We start from the raw sequence: 19,179 nt of genomic DNA, 5'->3' as shown, positions 1-19,179 counted from the left end.
TTACCGAGCAGGTCCCATCAGCGACTGGCTCTTATAGCCTCTAGCACTCTGACGCATTTCGACATTTATAAGCGTAGAAAGAAACGCATATTATAAAAGTCACATTGAATGTGACAGCACTATACAATATACAGTTTACACTAAAACGGAACACGTCAGAGGAGTACAGACTACGAAACAAACGTCCACGTGCATTTAATACTAACATTAATTTTATTCTGATATGCACTTATTTATAATTTTTTTTACAATGAATTTTGTGCTGTACACTATAGTGCGGACCGAGGACGTCGCGGGCGCTACGTGCAGTGGTGTCGCGAAGGTCGAATGATTTACAAAGATATTTATATTTTTATATTTATACGAGAGGTCCGCCCCGGCTACGCCCGTGGTACATATTTCGCAATAAAAGGTAGCCTATGTCCTTTCTCGGGTATCAAAATACAGGGTTACTGGTAATTAGACCGGATCCTTTTAAGAGGTGGTAGGGGAGGTTATTTGCAACAATTAGACTGTATATTGTTATATCCGGAAATGGCTCATTTTTGAGATATAATTTTTTTTATATTTTTTTAAGAAAATCCAGTTTCACTACTTTAAAATTAAATTTAAAAAAAAATTATGAATCGATTTTAATTTTCTTTACAGTTTTAGAGAAACCTTGTTATAGCTCTTAATAATAAATAATAACAGTGAACTAATGTGGATCCATCTAGAAACTAGAGGCGGTTTAATTTTTTTTTTTAATAATTTTCGGAACTTGGTTTACAAAAACATTTATTTTCTCCAAAAAAACGCTGACAAATTTAGTCTGCGTTTCACTTAAAAAACATCTACAATTCTTCAGCTATCCAACGACGTAAAAAAATTGGCACTTTGTTGCACAGTTGCAGAAATAATGCGATAACAAAAGATTCAGGTAGAGACATTCCGAGAAAGGGTTATCTTTGTTGAATGCGCCGTTTCACTCTTGCTCTTGTTTGTTGAACGAGCAATGAGAACCCAGTTTGCTCAGGCGCATCGTACTGTTCAGACGCTCTTTTCAACCCTCTATTACGATAAAACTTCAACCTTGATAACGTTATTGGACTTGTGTGATTTCTTTTTTCTGTGACTTGTCTTGTGAACTGGACTTTGTGATTGACTGCTTACCCGAAGACTTGGCTTGTACTTCCTGATCATGGCTGCGGAGCCCCACGACCATCTACCTCGTCTTCGAGAATTCACAAACGAAGAGTATGCAGACATACTATTTTGCTATGGTTTTGCCAATGGCGTCGCTACTCATGCTCGAACTGCATATCAGTCTCGATTCCCACAGCGCCGTTTACCCTATAAGAGTGTGTTTGAGGGAGTGTACCGGCGACTACGAGAATCTGGTCAAGACGGCAAAGCGATGCTGGAAGACCTTGTGTTTACCAGTCGGAGGGAGAGGAACAGATAATTCACATGTTTGAGCTAGATCCGGAGACCTCTGGCATGTTTGTTGAGGTTATCAAGGTCGAAGTTTTATCGTAATAGAGGGTTGAAAAGAGCGTCTGAACAGTATGATGCGCCTGAGCAAACTGGGTTCTCATTGCTCGTTCAACAAACAAAAGCGAGAGCGAAACGGCGCATTCAACAAAGATAACCCTTTCTCGGAATGTCTCTACCTGAATCTTTTGTTATCGCATTATTTCTGCAACTGTGCAACAAAGTGCCAATTTTTTTACGTCATTGGATAGCTGAAGAATTGAAGATGTTTTTTAAGTAAAACGCAGACTAAATTTGTAAGCGTTTTTTTGGAGAAAATAAATGTTTTTGTAAACCAAGTTCCGAAAATTATTAAAAAAAAGAAATGAAACTGCCTCTAGTTTCTAGATGGATCCACATTAGTACGCTATTATTATTTATTATTAAGAGCTATAACAAGGTTTCTCTAAAACTGTAAAGAAAATTAAAATCGATTCATAATTTTTTTTTAAATTTAATTTTAAAGTAGTGAAACTGGATTTTCTTAAAAAAATATAAAAAAAATTATATCTCAAAAATGAGCCATTTCCGGATATAACAATATACAGTCTAATTGTTGCAAATAACCTCCCCTACCACCTCTTAAAAGGATCCGGTCTAATTACCAGTAACCCTGTATATCCATACCAAATTTCATGCAAATTGGTTCAGTAGTTTAGGCGTGATTGAGTAACAGACAGACAGACAGAGTTACTTTCGCATTTATAATATTAGTATTGATTTTAACAATCTCCTTGCATCTATGTTTCAAAAGAAAATCTAGTACATTATGTTAAAAATTAAATTTGCAATCGATTATGTAGTTCAGAGACAACTCTTACGTTGGTATTGATGTAGGATAGCAACCAAACTCAACAACAGTATACAACACGTTTGATATGAAATTTTGGACACTATGACATGAAGCTAACAATACATGAATTATCTAGAATTTTTTATTAGAACCAAACGTTTCCCCAACTTATGAATCTTCGCAACATCACTGCAATGTACTTACATTACGATTGAGACGGTTTCAATTTTTAAACAGTTTTTGTACTTTACAAATTATACTTGAAATAACATTGCCGCGACGTCTCCGTGCCCGCGGGGCGTATTTACAATGACAACTAAACGTGAAGCTTAAATAACGTCAAAATAATGTTACGAACTAAATATTTGGCAAACGACATCCGCCCGCGGTTGTACTGCTGTAGGACGCACATATTGTGATTATAACGTATAATTGTGATTATGTGTGTTAATTTTGATTATGTGTTCCATGATATGGTGTTTATAATGCTCAGAATATAAGGATCGTAAGTATCTAATAAAAGAGCAACTGAGCTTGATTTTATATAACAATGATTGTTATCACCATGAAAAATAACAAAAAACAATAAATATATTTTAAAAATCTTCTAAGTATATCATTTTCTCTAAACGACCATCTGAAATATGTTTGAACAAAGCAAATAAAGCTTACCATGCACGCTCAGCGCGTCCCACAGCCGTTACCGCGGCGCAAACCTTTCAGCCACCAATAGCACTGTAACTGGGTACTAAGATCTAGCTTTACAAGTAAAATCGAAGGCCGCTAAGATATCACCGTTCATTACATTTAATATGTACACGCTCAGCCGCGGCCTCCCAGTGATTTGAGCGAGAATATGTACATTGCGGCCGCGAACCGAACCTTTCGACTCTGTGGGAATATAAACACCCCGTAGCTGGCATGGGCGCTTGTGTACGTACCAGATATATTTCTAGAAAAATCTGGAAAGTGTTACAAAAGTATATACACTGATTACTCCGTTTCTCGACGCCGAGAAATTACACTTATTTGATGATGAATCTCCATTATCCTATACAGCGTGTTCACTTGCGTAACTAAAACTACCGCCACATCCACCTGGTCATTTTTACAACGTAGGCTATACAAAAATATTATTTACATCAATCTTCACTAACAATTATTACTATAGCGTGCCGCCCACACCGTCTACGCCATGCTCGACCTCCAACGTGTGCGTTAATCGTTTACATTCCCACGCGAGTCAAACGTAAAACTCGTTGATTTTGATTGAGGTACTCCTTCATTTACAAACGACAAGTGTAGAAAAGTAGAAAGTGAACGTCGGGCGAGTGTCTGGGCCCAGCAACTAGCACTAGAACTCGAAGTCGAACAGTTCGGAGAGCCCCTCGTCGTGGTCGAGACAGAACCCGTAGTCGGTGGCCGACATCGGCGGCTCCAGCGCCAGGAACGGCTCCAGCTCCAGCGGCTCTGAAATGTTTCGTTGTGCGCGTCAGTATTTTGACGTAATCATTTACGCGGAGTGTATATTGAAAAGGCTTGTATAGAAAATATAGTTAATTTTAATAGGTGTAAACGCAGACTATATTTTGAAAAGTCGCGAACAGGAAATAAAGTTTATTTATATAGTTATCTTTCATTTACATTATATTTACATTTTAAACCAAAATTACTGATGAAAAAAGTTTATTATAAATCCAAATATTTTACAATCTCTTGTTTGAATCTTTTTACGCAGCAGTAAAGGAAAAATAAATACAGAATTGTTTTTGGTAAACAACTTGAAGGATAAACTTTCCATTGTTATGAGTTACAAGGAAATTTTTGTATTATCCCTTTCTTTGCATAAACATTGTTATTTGATTTTATACTCTTATAAATAACTAATTGGACAAGAAAATTGAAATATGAAACCTTTTCTAAAAAAATATAATATACATACATATCCTATTCCTGTAATTTGTCTGTCAATCTGAACTTTCCGATAATAGTATTTCAATAAGATATGCAGAATCTAATGAAACGATTTTTTTAACTACCTACTGTGTTAGTCATAAAGAGAAGCAAGAGATTATTATTATTTATTTTCTCATATTATGACGTGTTATATTATTTTAAAACACCACATACAAAATTATCTAAACACATAATATATTAAAATGAAATTCTCCGCTACACGTCATGACTGGGAATTAACTAGAATATATTTTATATATTAATAAAATGTACTCTAGTCTTTTCCATTGTTATTTTTACACAAAAATTAATCACATGACTCAATACTATTATATCAATATTATACACACATTACTTAACCTATATTATGTTAAAATTAAACACCAATTAACCAAAAAAATAACCCACGTAATTCATAGAAAAATAACCAATTTTTAAGTATGTGGACCATATTATTACGATTCGATAACACATATCCAATTGTTTTAGATATGTGATGTAATTTGACATAACATGGGTTATTCCGTCACACGAGCAAGCTCACAACGGACACAGTTACATACGTTAGAAAAAAACATGAAGCACAGTGTGCCGGACGGTTAGACAATGTTATCGATGGCGATGCGGTATGCTGTATTAGTAGATGATGTTAGTGGGGCGCGCTTGAGCTGAATCCCATGGTGCTACAAGTGCGACTGCAGCCACACGGGATGGAGCTCGCAGCGGCGCCCCGCGCCCTACGCCCCTGTGCCCTGCGCCCCTGTGCCCTGCACCTCCGAGCCCTGCGCCCCTGAGCCCTGCGCCCCTGTGCCCTGCACCCCCGAGCCCTGCGCCCCTGAGCCCTTAGCCCCGTGCCCTGCACCCCCGAGCCCTGCGCCCCTGAGCCCTGCACCCCTGTGCCCTGTAACCCCGCGACCCCGCGCCCCTGCGCTGCCGTACACACGCCCGAGAGTTATAAATACAGTGTTTGTACAATAAGGTATGATACGAATCAACTAAGAATAGGTAAAATAGCAGGCAATATCGTGGTCAAGCAGAAACAGCCAATAAATTTTTTTAACAATTCAAACGTTATTGATTATGACGTAACAAAATGGCGCTAAATCGAACCTATTCTTAGTTGGATCGCATGTAAGTGTATGTACTTATGTGCAATTTTAACACCCGAATATTCAATTAACGCAATATCCCAAATTTACCCCTCGACCTCACTAGGTCACTATCCACTGCTATTAACAATGATAAATTTACTAAATACTCAAAGGATGATTACACTGGTCTGCAAAAAAATTTTTTTTCGCGCTCCTTCTTATTTTTGCACAAGATTATTATAGAAGTGATACTTCTGAACAGAAATTAAGTTTTAAAAAATTTGTATCACGTCTAGATTTTTTGTGGTTTAATTTGAAAGAATCCCATTTTTTGTTCTAAGAATACATCGTTATTTTTAAAATTAGGTTTAAATATTACAAATAACGTCAAGAAAACGATTAAAAACTATAAGATAATATAATTACACATTATTTACATTGTTTCAATTAGTAGTTTTCTTTTCTTTTTAATATTTTATAAGGAGTTTCGTGACGAATCAATCAAGTAAAATCAGCAAGCTTTGCTGCCAACTTCTTATCTATATTTTACTATATTTTCAGTTAGCTTTTCCGTATCTCCTCTCAAACTTCTGGTGAAATGTTTCATAGTGGTCACCAGATACTCTTTTTACAGCTTTAGGCTGCTTAATTTCATAATTTAAATCTTATCTAAGCTCCCGCATTTGCAGTCCTTTACAGACCACTAAAGACTCGCGCTTTCGATGTTGCGTCGTTTAAAAATCCATAACACGTGATTCAATTTTGCTTTATGGTTGAAATTATATTATACAAATTTTCATCAATATATCAGTACAATATAAAAATTTTACCAAATTAAAAATAAAATAAATAAACCGTCACCTTAAAACTTTATTTTGAACTGAGCGCAGCGGAGTCATGATGAGAACTACAGAAACCCATAAATTCCCTACAAATTAGTGTAAAAATAATGTCTTCAGTAGATATCGTTCTAGTTTTATAAATTCAAGTCGTTTTTGTGATGAAAAATATCATAAAGACCGAATAAAATAGCATTATTGCAAGAGAAACTACCAAACAATACAGAATTTTGAGGTATTTAAAAACGACAATAAAAAAAAATTTAGACGTGATACAAAAAAACTGAAAGCAGATCTAGATTCAGCATGTTAAGATCTAAATGTTTATCATATTTTTATTCAAAGGAGGATTTCTTTGCAGACCAGTGTTATTACACCTAGTTTTTCTTTAATGATGGAAAATAATATAGTGTATCAGTTACTTTAAAATTAATATTCATTTAATTTCATTCGGTATTTGATTATTATTTATTAGACAAAATCTTTGATTTTATGCCTGTCCCATGATTTCATATAGTTTGAGTATTCAGGTGTTAGGTACATATTATATTTTGAAACCCAGCAAACATTTGTATGTACAAAAAAGGATATGAGCAAAGTCATTTTTATCAATTTAACATAATAATGTATGTACTTGATTTGTTGCAGGTTAATTTTGTGACCATAAAATTTAGAATGAAGCATGCTCATACCATTTTTATTGTAAACATCCTACACTTTACAATATGTTTCCTTTTTGTTCAGAAAAGTGTTTTCTAGTTGCAGAACGAATTGACAGGCTTCATATGCCATCATGATACTTTACAAACAAGATTACCTATTAATGAATCGAAGTTTAAATTTATATTTTTGGGCGTTTTATTTTCTTTTCAATGTACCTATATTGTGTTAAATGTTGTTATTCACCAATTTCCATAACCAAATGTATGATGTGACAAACAATAAACATAACAAGTAGTATTAGTTTCATATGTATTTACAAAATTTATTCACAACTGTCATTAATAGATTATTATATAAAAACACACATTAAAAAATTTGATCAGACATCTGAAAATACCAGCCCATGAAATACTGAAAATACATTCACAGTTTTTCAAATGTCTCCCAATTTTGTTAACAAAGTTAGTGTCGAAGCTTGAATGATTGATGATTTGTGAAAAAAGCATGCTATAAACAACCTTACATTTTAGCGGACACTGGCAACCAAATTTTGCAGTAATAAATTATATTTAAAAAAAAAGTACATCTTCATAAATAGACATCGGATTATATGCACTAACAAAATGCCAAAATATGCATGCAAATATGCACTAAAAAAGGTCGAAATATGCACTAAAAACGACTGATATGCCTAAAATATGCACATATAAATCAAAAAAACTTTTATTATTTTTATATATTTAAATCAAAGATTGTACAAAAACATTGAAATTTTCTTGAAATTGAGTACCTATAGTTTTTGTGCCAATATACAATTAAGCATTTTTACCAAATTTTCGAGCGCAAATTTGTGACGTTTGTCACCCGCGAGCCCAGTGTTGCCACCTTAGATCTTTCCGGGCTAAATCTAGCCCTTTTTTGGAATTCAACCCGTGTTTTACGTTTTTAGCCCCAAAAGGGTAATCTAGCCCTATTTTGAATGGCTCAAAATTTACTTAAAATGGAGCCCATTTTGTAATTTTTTGCCATTTTACCATGCCAAAATAGGGTTTGTTTACTCGCTGAGCGTTCTGATTGGCTAATAAAGGTTAGTCGACCAATCAAAACTCCCGCTACTTAACGATTTATGCACGAAATATGCACGATTGGGGAAAAAGGCTAAAATATGCACTAACGCCGTCTTAAGAGAGTTTTATGCATTTGCATATGCAAATATGCAAATGCATATTATAATCCGATGTCTATTCATAAACATTCGAACACAGGCACATAAACATCTTACTGCGCAGAAAGAAAAAAAAAATAGATTTCTTTTTTTTTTTCGTTCTCATTTTCGAATTCAAATTTGGAACGCCTGCATAATTCGGCCGCGTCGTTGCGCCGGTGCACAATATCAACGTCTTACAGATAACAAATGCAGCGATGTCTCGGCGCCACAGACGCCGCGTAGCTAGAACTCTGACTGTGATGTGAGTGACACACAGGTCACAGGCCGAGTGCTAGCCACGAGACGCCGTTTCTTCCTCGCGGCATCCTCAAGCTAAGCTCCCGTATTTTAAACACGCTTATATTAGCTTCACCTGTGTGTTTATGATATCTAGACTCCCAAGTTTATCGTAGGCGCCAATTGAATGTTTTATATATTAGGTTATGTTGTATGTATGAAGATTGTTTGTACATTTATAATTACTATCAATATGGACATTTATTTACAAATTGACACCATCACCAATGAGTTAAATATTAAAGGTAAAAAAATGTTGATATGTTGATGCGGAAATCTATTCCTGTTTACTAAAACTAAAGTCCGTCAATTGCTTTGACAATTACAAACTATCTATTGTTAATAAGAAACAGACTTTTTTCTATTCTATTTGTGTGAAGGGCCACTTTGAAACCACTCAAAGTTTTATGTTAAAAATCAATAGGTGTAATGCTCACCGGCCTCCTGATCCTCCGTCTGCAGCTGGAAGCGGCCGCCGCCCATGATGGGCGCGAAGTCGTCGCTGTCCGCTATCAGTGCGTTGCGTAGCCGACCACGTGCACCACCGGCTAGAGAGAAATAGATACTTAGAAACCTAGATCAAATTTAATATACAATTTGTCTTCGAAACTATGAAGATGCTTAAACACGCAGTTGTGTTCCTCGCCAAACTAAAACTAAAATAATATAGAGTAAATGGTGATGCTTTTAACTGTTTATTGGCCGTAAGGCCAACACGTGTTAAATTTAACAAAGTTACAGTAAGCTACGGTAGGGTAAGCTAATTTGTAGGCTAATTTGACGGTGTTGCTGCTCCACTGATAACTCGCGATCCCGCTAATATAGCGATACGATTGAACGCAGTAAAGTTTATTTGATAGATCACTGCTTCTCGGTCGTTTGTGAGCAGTGTCCAAGCCCAGGGCTCTCTGAACCGCGTAAGCGTAAGCGGCAGCGTGGGTCCGTGCGCCACGCACGGCTTACGCACTAGTAGTACGGCTACTAAAGATCCCTTGACATATTGTATACTCACTGTCGGTCTGTTCGCGTGCAGCACGGCGCACGTGTCATGCAGCGGCAGCGTGGCATTCATATACTTAATAACTTTAGCACAACTACTATGGATCCTTAGACATTGTATAGTGTACTCACTGTCATGCGGCGGCGGCGTGGGCGGCGTGGGCGGCGTGGGCGGCAGCGTGGGGTCCGTCACGCACCGCTTTACACTATTAGTACAGATAGTATAGTCAAGTACACTCACTGTCATGCGGCGGCGGCGTGGGCGGCGGGTGCGGCGGGTGCGGCGGGTGCGGGGCCACGGGCGCGGCGTGCAGCGGTAGCGTGGGGTCGGTCACGCACGGCGACTGCACCACGAGCGCGCCGCACGCCGCCTCCACCTCCACCTCCACCTCCACCTGCGTTTCCTCCTCCGGCTCACGCTTTATTGGTGTCCTGTATATAGAGCATACATGTAAACCTATGCCTATCTATGATGATCGATAAAGATTCGACTTGCGCTTTATGAGTGATTTGAGCAAACTGTACATACAATATACATTATACATGTAAACTTGCTGCTTGCAGAGTTGAGCGTTAAAAAGTATTATTACTTGGTAAAATTAAGGTTTCTAACAACAACTAGCTAACAACAACTTTTTATGTGAAAGAAACGAGAAATATTTTATTTATTTTCTTAATTAACAAATCCAGAACAGAAGGGCAAATAATTTATGTACGACAAAATAAATAATATATAAATCATGTTATACAAACACTCACGTAAAACTGGCGTTTATAGAGCTAGAAGGCAACGCCTGTAGCTGTGCTATGAGCGGCGCCAGCAACGCCTTGTTGTCCTCGAGCAGCGGGTCCGATGGTAACAGGGCCGCTACACAATTCAATTTGTTTTTTATTTATGTCAAAATACTAATTAAAGTAAAAATAACTTTTAACACTAGTACAAAGACTCTAAGACCTAATAATTATATGCGCACAGAATATCATGAATAAATTTAGAATGTTTTGTTGTTTATTGTTGCATATAAATCGAAATAAATTATTAAATAGACAAACTCAAATTAAATGTTACTTACAAGGAGGTGGTGATGCTGGCCGTTCTTTAGGACAGAGGTACACTTCAATCTCACCAGATAAAGACTTCAGATGGATCATGTAGCCCTTCTCATCTGGGTGTGGTACCTGCAATTATGTTTGTAGAAAATTAAATTCCACAAAGAAATTAATTGTCATCTTGCCATCGTTTATGTAAGCAGACATACTCAATGTACCAACATTAACATGCTTTTTAGTTGGGTTGAGGCTATCAATGACCATTTTAACTGTATAAGAAGATGCCAAATACCAAATCAAGGCAAATGGAATTTAATATGTTTATTATTTTTTTAAGTTTTTATGAGAGTGAGGCTCCTAATCTCAATAGGTGGATCCAAACATAGCAAGCAGCCGCGCAAAGCAGCTCGATCAGTACTAAACATGTCACAAGTTAAACTCACACTGAGCCTCGTATCAGGCGGCGCCTTGATCGGTATCACCGTCTGATTCCTAAAGTCCTTGATCGAGCGCAGGTCCGCGTACGTGATGTAGGCCCGCTGGCCGTGCTCCGCCGAGAGCCGGGCCAGCGCGTGCTCGGCGGCGGCGAGCGCGCGGCACACCTTCGCCTCGCGCACGCCGAGCGCCTCCACCTCGCGCCGCAGCCGCCGCACGCGGTTCTCCTCACCGACGCCGTCCGCGCCGATGCCTGCGCGCGGATTGCGTACATGTTTTACACGCTATATTGTGCTTACTAATGCAAAGTTTAGGTTTATATTGAATGTTACAATAAAAATATGTGAGCCGTCACGGGACGCCTGGCAGATTAGAAAAATCGACATTATTTTATGTGAATTAATATCGATCTCTATGCTGCATCTTCGCATGCCGTGGCGACGCGTCCCCACGCCAAAAATCGGTCTTACGTGCTTAGATGTTTTACGTCAAACAAATATTTTTAAGTTTTTAAATTTGTTCTGGGGGTGTTATTGTAACGTGTAAGCAAGAGTAATGAATGTGCGTGAAAATTATTGAGTTATATGTATATGTATAGGTCGTCTAGCCCGTACTTGCTGCACAGGCTTTTCGGTCAGTTTAAATAATGACGTTATATAATGTATGAAAATGTACGTCAAAGTGTTAAATAGACTATTCCATTTCTTCAAATCATTGATGATGCACATGTAACCATACTTAAATTTTTCTCCGAGATGAGATATTTGTTTCTTGTAGATGTAATATGGCTAACTGTCGTATTATTTTAAAATTGGATAGGGCTAAGTTACTGCAGAATGTCTTATATGCAGAATTTGTCATTGGACACTTTGATCGATTTATTTGTAATATTAGATATTCAATAAATATGAAACATTAATATAAGTTTAAAGCCAACTCATAAACATATTTTTATTATAACTATGTACTTTAAAGCTATTGTTTAAGTTGTAATAAAAAGACAGAAAATTTTATTGAATCTATATTCTAAATGCTTTAAATAGATAATGAAAGATTCAGGGAGTAAGCATTGCAGGGAGAATAAAAAAAAAAGATAATTAAAAAAATATATATACAATGAAACTTTAACATTTTTATGATGTCACTTATTAAAAAAAAATGTTTTTAATTTGAACTTGTATTTAGTGAATACTTTTGGTGGTTCGGTAGAATCTACATTACTTACTAATCAGGTATAAAAATATAATCTTTCAGTTCTTTTTCCGTCTATTGTTTACTCGGTTATAAAAAATATGGTTTACGACTCAATTGCAATTTTAAAAGAAACGATTAAAAAAGAGCGACATTCACATTTTAAAAGAACTGCTATTTTCTCTTCTGATTTACATTTAATAAACCGAGAACTGTGCCGTAATATATTTTGCTCACTGTCGTTGCTTTTGGAATAAAGTACAATAGGTAATACATACACAAAAGTATAGCAAAGCTATTATAACGTTTTTATATTTTAGCGTGTGTATTTAGTATAAAAATCATCACGCTCGTATGCACCTCTACAATAAACACCACATGACCGAATATTCTGTCTTAAGACAATAGTATCGCCCCAAAATTCAATCTAAAAACCGTGCCAGGTAGTCTACATTTATTCCAAGCCTACAATAGTCGGCAACTCCCCACAGATTCAAAAAAAGGGGTTGAAAGCACTCACCGCATTTCCATTGTATATTATTTTTCGATCTCTTTTCTAATATCCCTATACCCTCGAGCACATTGGTAATGTCGTAGATACGACGTTTTTGTACCGAAAGGTGTTCCGCCGCGACGTTGAGATCTAAGACACCGTTAGGTGATGACTTGAGCAGTGCGACGAACTTTTTTGTTAATAAACCTAGTGATGTGTCAAACCTGGAACAAACCATAGCGCCGTTCAATACAATAGCATAGAATCATAGCTAGTGCAATGTTTGACGGAATAACGTCTGAGCTTCTTCAATGAGACTAAACTTTACATGTTTAGAAATATCAATTATTTTTTATGATCTTTTCAGAATAATACTTTATCGTAGTTAAGTGAGTCTAATTCTAGCATAGATAAGAAATTACTGTGAAAATAAAGTGAACAACGCCAACGTTGTTATCTGCGTGCGCGAGAGAAATGTCGGTCAAATCCCATTCATAAACTGTGATCAAGTAGAATATAATGTACGGCAAAAACGAAAACTTTTTGTCGCTATAAATGCCCTAAACGGGATAACATTTTAAAAGTCTGCATGTTCTACGAGAAGTCGTTTATCACGAAGAAACACTACACGGGGCAAAAAATGAATTTCCAAATAACGATATTGAATGAAACATAATCCCAAAGTAATGATTACCTGTATCGAAATGTTCGTTCCTACCTGGAGCGTTCTGTGTATTTTTTCATAGAACTGGACGGTCGGCTGTATGGAGTGAGAACCTTCACCCGTTTCTGTTTGGGCGTCTTGAAGTCCGCCTTCATCGGCACCACATGCCCCTGACTACCTGAACTGCTCTCGCTGAGGTTCAGTCGTCTTTTCACCGCCTGCCAACGATTGTTTGCTAAATGTACATTCGATACATGAAAACAATTGTCATTATAATAGTACATTCTTGGACACACATAGCAGCTTTCCAAATTATCGTATAGTGATACATTTGTTGTACATAAACATGTTTTAACCATTCGGTATGTAAAACGAAATGAAATGCTAACGAGAAAGAAAAATATATCCTTATAGAATAACGGTAAAGTAAGCATCTCGTGTGTAACATGGCTTTATTAGTGTTTTATTTATAAGAAATAATTATAGGAATAAATTAAACCAAAATCAAGAACATTAAATTTCATAGGTACCTAGTATACTTTTGTAGCGAAAATCCATACAGGGTAAATTTTTATAATATTATCAAAAAATGTACTATATCTTTAATTTAAACACAAGTAAGTCAACGAGTTCTTACGAACCTAACGTAGCTTCATGTAGACTGAAGCCGTATTTCAGGATTATAAACACATTATATCACGCATCCGCGATATAAATAGGTACCTACCACAATTAAACGAAAATAAGCGACCCATGAATCGTGAGATAATTACGTAATTAATGAGGAGGTGTAATGAGATTTTTCTATCCTTTGTAGTACCCACGGCAAAACGTGACAAAAATGACGACTCACTCTCAAAATGGTGTACGTCATCGTAAATCCGTCTTTCTTCAATTACGTACAACTTGCTGATTAGTACGCGCACATAACACAAAAATTACGAGCCACCACCGTTCGGTATTCCATAATTAAAATCCAAAACTCCATAACTGCACAAATTACCGGTCAAACATTTTAGTTTTAATCACGACCGAGGATAGATGCAAGAGGTATTTTTCAATGAGCTGATGCAACTAATTCAACTTAAAGAATTGCGGGGCCAAAGTCCCCTTTAAGGAAGTGTGCGGGGAGGGTACCCGAAGCTACACAATACACGACATAAATTAGAATCAACACAAAAGCGCCGAGCTCTCGGAAGGGACTCCTGGCAAAAGAATGCCAATTTCTTATCTTAAAAACTCTTGTTATTATTAATAGTGAACTGACAGGACTATTGTTAATCCGTCGATTTTGCGGGGTCTGGCACAGCTTTGTGTAGCATCGTCTAAATCAGAGCAGATGTTTAAAGCGTGACATCTAAGATAAAACATCATTCGACACCCTTGCATTAAAAATTGCGCTTGCAATATTTACATTATCAATTTAGCCCTTCCGATCTAATAGTACAATGCATCCCCCATGATTAGAACCGGTTTTTTTGTAATAGAGGAGCGGATTCTAACTTTAATAAAATTACAGCTTCATTGTGGTTGCATCCTTTAACGTTAATAAGAAAAGCGAGCGATCCAGCGTTTGAATTTATATTCTTGTTCGTGATAAGGACGAGGGATTGCATTGCGCAACGCAGGAATTAGGTACCTGGCCACGTGACCCCATAGCGTTTGGGCCACATGGCGTAGCGGGCGGGTGATCGCCACTCGAGGCGTCACTTACTGCTAACATATGTACCCACCGAACAAAACGCAAAGCCCACACACGGCTCGTCAACTGTATAACAATATTATCGTCAACATCGCTACATTCGGCAACTTGCCACGATTTATTCGTAAAGACCTATAGGTATTTCTTGTAATATTTACATAAAAAAATTACCATGTCAAATAATAACAAGAGTTACAATTAGGACATTCTTAATTAACAATTAAGACAAGGGTAATAAATTGTCAGTTCTATGGTACGGGAACTAACTATTTAAGCAATCGTCGAAATAACAGGACCATGACCTTGGTCCTTGGCATGTATTAGGTACATACATTAAAAATATCCCCAAAAAGCAATGTATAAGGAACCTTTTTCATATTATAAAATTTAAAGACTTTAAATGTCTCGAAACCTAACAAGTTTGGATGAAACAAGAGTTTCGACGAGTTCTGAACTATTTTAAATATTCGAACCATAATTCAAAGCGTAATTTAGAAACTACGATGATCTTTGAATTCATAATATATGAGTTTGGACCAATCTTATCCTAAAAATCAATAAAAAAACTTCTGAACAAGTTGTAAGAAATACCCGACAAAAATAGCTCCCTATTGATTATTATCAAATAAACAATACAACGAAATTCTATTTCTCAAATATGCACACAGATAAACGTCTGAAGCAACGTTTGTTATCGTTTGTCTAGTTCCATTCTTATCGATGATCGGATTAATTACGCCACGTCATGATCAAGCACAATATTCGGAAGAGTAGATGTAATAGAATGTACACCTAACTTGTATCCTGTTAAGGTCCGGACGTAGGAACAGTTAGATTGCCAATTACAATGGTTATTGGATAAATATGCGCGACACACAAAACAAACACGAAACAAGAATATTCACTTTAATCATAAAAATATGCACGCCATTGACATGTATTTTATTTAACCTTAAATGCGACGCATTATGGGCAGTAGAAAGTAATGCCCTCAGATTTCCTCAAAATGGCGCCTAAACAATTTTGTGATAACCAACAACTATGCCTATAGTAGTTCAATAAATTGAGCAACAAATGTGATCTATGTGTATCTGACCACTTCCTCCCATATAATCAATGAGGATAGTATAATGACTTCCCTATTATTTGTAGGTCTTAGCTGTTTTTATCATAGCAAAGATATATTATGCATATTATATGAATGTGTTCACATAACATATAGCTAATGGTAATAATCCAATTAAATACCATAATATGACAAGCAGTGCGCTCATACATCAAACCTTTTCTGGAATATATGAGAATTTGATATTTGAAATCAAAATGGGAGAACTACAATTGAACAATATCATATTGTTTAAAGAATTTCCAAGCCATTCAAGATAAGGACTTGTATCTTGGACTTTTGGTTTCTTACTTAGATCTATCTGCAATAAATAAATGCACTCGAAGATTAATTAAATCTTTATACGTATATGTTATTCAATCCTCATTAGGGCTATGTTATAAACAATGTTTTAATATTATATGTTTTGATAAAGGTTACTGCTTTTCAATTAGCATAACCGCTATAAATCATAAGATTGGTTATATTCAGTTTGTGCAAAAAAAATACTAATACTATTTTCTCACAAACTATATCATGAAAAACTGAATTTCAAATTTAATAAAAATATGCTAAGCTTTATAATGAGAAATAATATTAACTCTTGCTATATTGGATCAGAACAGAAAATGAAAAGATTCATCAATTTTGTATTTTATATCAGACCCGGGCCACATTTGCTATTAAGTTCAATGACCCTATATAGGTCTTTGACCTCAAATAATGGCCCACATAAAATTTGCAACTAATTTCTTGTGTACTTCATTTGACCAATTTACATTTAGATTTATATGAGAAGGTATCTTTATACATATGAATGATCCAATGTACTGTAGATAGACAGTTAGATATTACCTTTATGTTCGTTATTAATCTCTTTAAAGAGATCCTACATCCTTGAACATCACTGCATATGTAAAGTTAATTAAATGTGTATATAAATCTATATGATAGTCATTCTTCTCGCTTGTAACTTAACTACCTAGGTATGTAACTGTGAAACCAAGCCATGGGTGTTTGGTGCTAAAAAAGGATTATAAACTAAGATACATCCTACAAGTGCTGCAGGACAGTGACATGTGAATTGCAATGTGAGCTCTTTAGTTTTACTTATATAAGAACAAGATAAATCATTATTAATTATGTTAACCTTAAATATTTGAAAGAATTAAGTGCACTTATAGTTTAACTTTCCAATCCTTGATAAAACATACTACCAAATAATTGAAAACTTCTTTGCTTCAATAATCAATCAAAGAAATGAATATGCAAGTAATTATGCAGTAAACAGCTGATATTCAGAGCATGATGTTACTAACACATGAAGATATTAATTTTTAGTTCATGGATTTAGAACATAACAAGTTATAACCATTTAGTTTGATACATATCTGTTTGTAGAGTAAGGAAAGATATGATGTAAAAAACAAACCTCAGAAGTCTTCGGCGGTGCGGTGGGCGCCTCCCGCCGTATCTGATGCTGCGGCGTGGCGCCATAGCCGTGGTCGAGCAGGTGATAGCTGATGGGCTGGCTCGGGCTGTCATCTAGGAGCGTGGTTTGCGACGGAGACGCCCCGACGCGGACCACCACCTCAGCTTCGCCCTCCGCCTGCCCTCGCTTCACCCCCCTCGGCATCGCTGTCACCCCAACATCAATATATAAATACGCATTTTATCAATTCCTCATTAAACACAAACGTGATCGACTCAATTAAATTAGTGAAGAGGTTAGGGGCGCCGTGCGCGCGGAAATCATATCTTGGAAGACTCCACCGTTAATGAGTGTTCATACAAAATTTAATATGCTCTAGTATATTTCCATATTTTCTAGAGATATAAGCGAATGTCCAAATTAGCTTACGTCATTTTTTCAACGACATTTACCAAAAATATCGACAACCTAGCGGTAATTCGTAATCATAACCGCTTTACCAGGTTCGCCATAAACATGGAAAAATTAGATAAATTACTTATTATAAATACATAATACTTACAAAAGGTGTAAGCGAACGATATCCGAATACAGAACCATAAAACGACATTTAATGTTTTCGACGCAAACGCTACATTATCGAGTACTCAAAATAAAATGTCCGCCGCTTTGTTGGTCTCGAGTGAACTCGTGGATATCGAGACGCCCGATAACTTTCAGTTAATCGTCACACTTTATAAAACACATATTCATTTACACACTTAATATACCACTAATAATTGAAAACAAAATGATAACCCTAGTCCACATTTTATATTTTAATAGATGAAATTGCAGAGCTGTGAAACGACGACAGGAAGCTTTTCAGAACATCTGGCTTGCAAGCGACGTAGCAGTGGCGCGAACTACGCGCGCAGGCGCGAAGCGACCGAACAAACCAAGCAACCCCTAGCGGACGCCGTTCTCTAAATTCCTCCCCTCGTTTGAGAAGCCATAAAAAATATAACGAATTTTTGAATTTTCGTTGCAAGACCGGTTTTGTAGAAGCGTAGCGCTTTGCGCATGTCTCGATTCTCTTGAATATAAATACATACGCAGCTTTATTTTATATTAGAAACAATCCATACATCGTAATCCTTGCGATGTAAAATAATTTACTATATAGGTAGAATACGTAAATCAATACGTTTGATCATACATTGATTTGTAATAGAAAAAAAATGCTTGGTATTAAATATTACGAGTAGATTTTAGGCCAGTGTAATTCATAACTACGCCCTATAATTTCGTGCGCACCCTCACGAAATACTCTAAAAAGTTACGTATTAGAATTGATTATACATTAAATTTAAAATTTTGGATAATACGTATAATATAAACGCATGCGGTAATATCATACATGTAGATCTCACGTTGCTCACAACCGGTAGATTTACACTCCACAAACCACATTGCAGCTTCCTATTAGTGAAGGAAATTTAAAAGCGGATCAATAAAGCTCTACAGGGATTCTAGCTTGTGTAGGCCTACGTGCATTTGTTATTATAACACATGTACATATTATATGAGTTTACGAAGTAGTTATGTTCATTAATTTATCAACGGATTTATTTGGCCAATTGAAACAAATAATACTAAATAACATAGGTAACGATAGATTACAAGAAATATACTTGGAATATGCGTAAACACATAGCGTAGCTCTATAACTATGACTAAAATGATATAGTAATAATAGGTACCATACTAT

The 19,179-nt window shown here is 36.2% G+C and overlaps 1 protein-coding gene across 2 annotated transcripts; it reads right to left on the bottom strand.

Moving 5' to 3' along the window:
• Positions 1-2,134: 2,134 nt before the first annotated feature.
• Positions 2,135-18,481, bottom strand: LOC123702152 (transcription factor E2F2). 2 transcript variants are annotated; one of them, XM_045649820.1, is made up of 10 exons: positions 17,992-18,481; positions 17,430-17,635; positions 13,245-13,408; positions 12,554-12,750; positions 10,851-11,095; positions 10,431-10,536; positions 10,117-10,225; positions 9,599-9,789; positions 8,796-8,906; positions 2,135-3,775 (listed from the first exon to the last, which is right to left on the bottom strand). In XM_045649820.1, the coding sequence occupies exons 2-10, from the start codon at positions 17,631-17,633 to the stop codon at positions 3,660-3,662; spliced, it is 1,443 nt and encodes a 480-aa protein (XP_045505776.1). In that variant the 5' UTR covers positions 17,634-17,635; positions 17,992-18,481; the 3' UTR covers positions 2,135-3,659. The 2 variants fall into 2 exon arrangements, with proteins under 2 accessions (XP_045505776.1, XP_045505785.1); XM_045649829.1 differs by lacking the exon at positions 17,992-18,481 and having other exon boundaries at positions 13,245-13,425; positions 17,430-17,484.
• Between the last annotated feature and the right edge of the window lie 698 nt (positions 18,482-19,179).

Source organism: Colias croceus, chromosome 2 (assembly GCF_905220415.1).
Source record: "Colias croceus chromosome 2, ilColCroc2.1".
Lineage (NCBI taxonomy): Eukaryota > Metazoa > Arthropoda > Insecta > Lepidoptera > Pieridae > Colias > Colias croceus.
The sequence above is the reverse complement of the archived record's forward strand: the minus strand, read 5'-3'. Positions and strand labels throughout refer to the sequence as shown.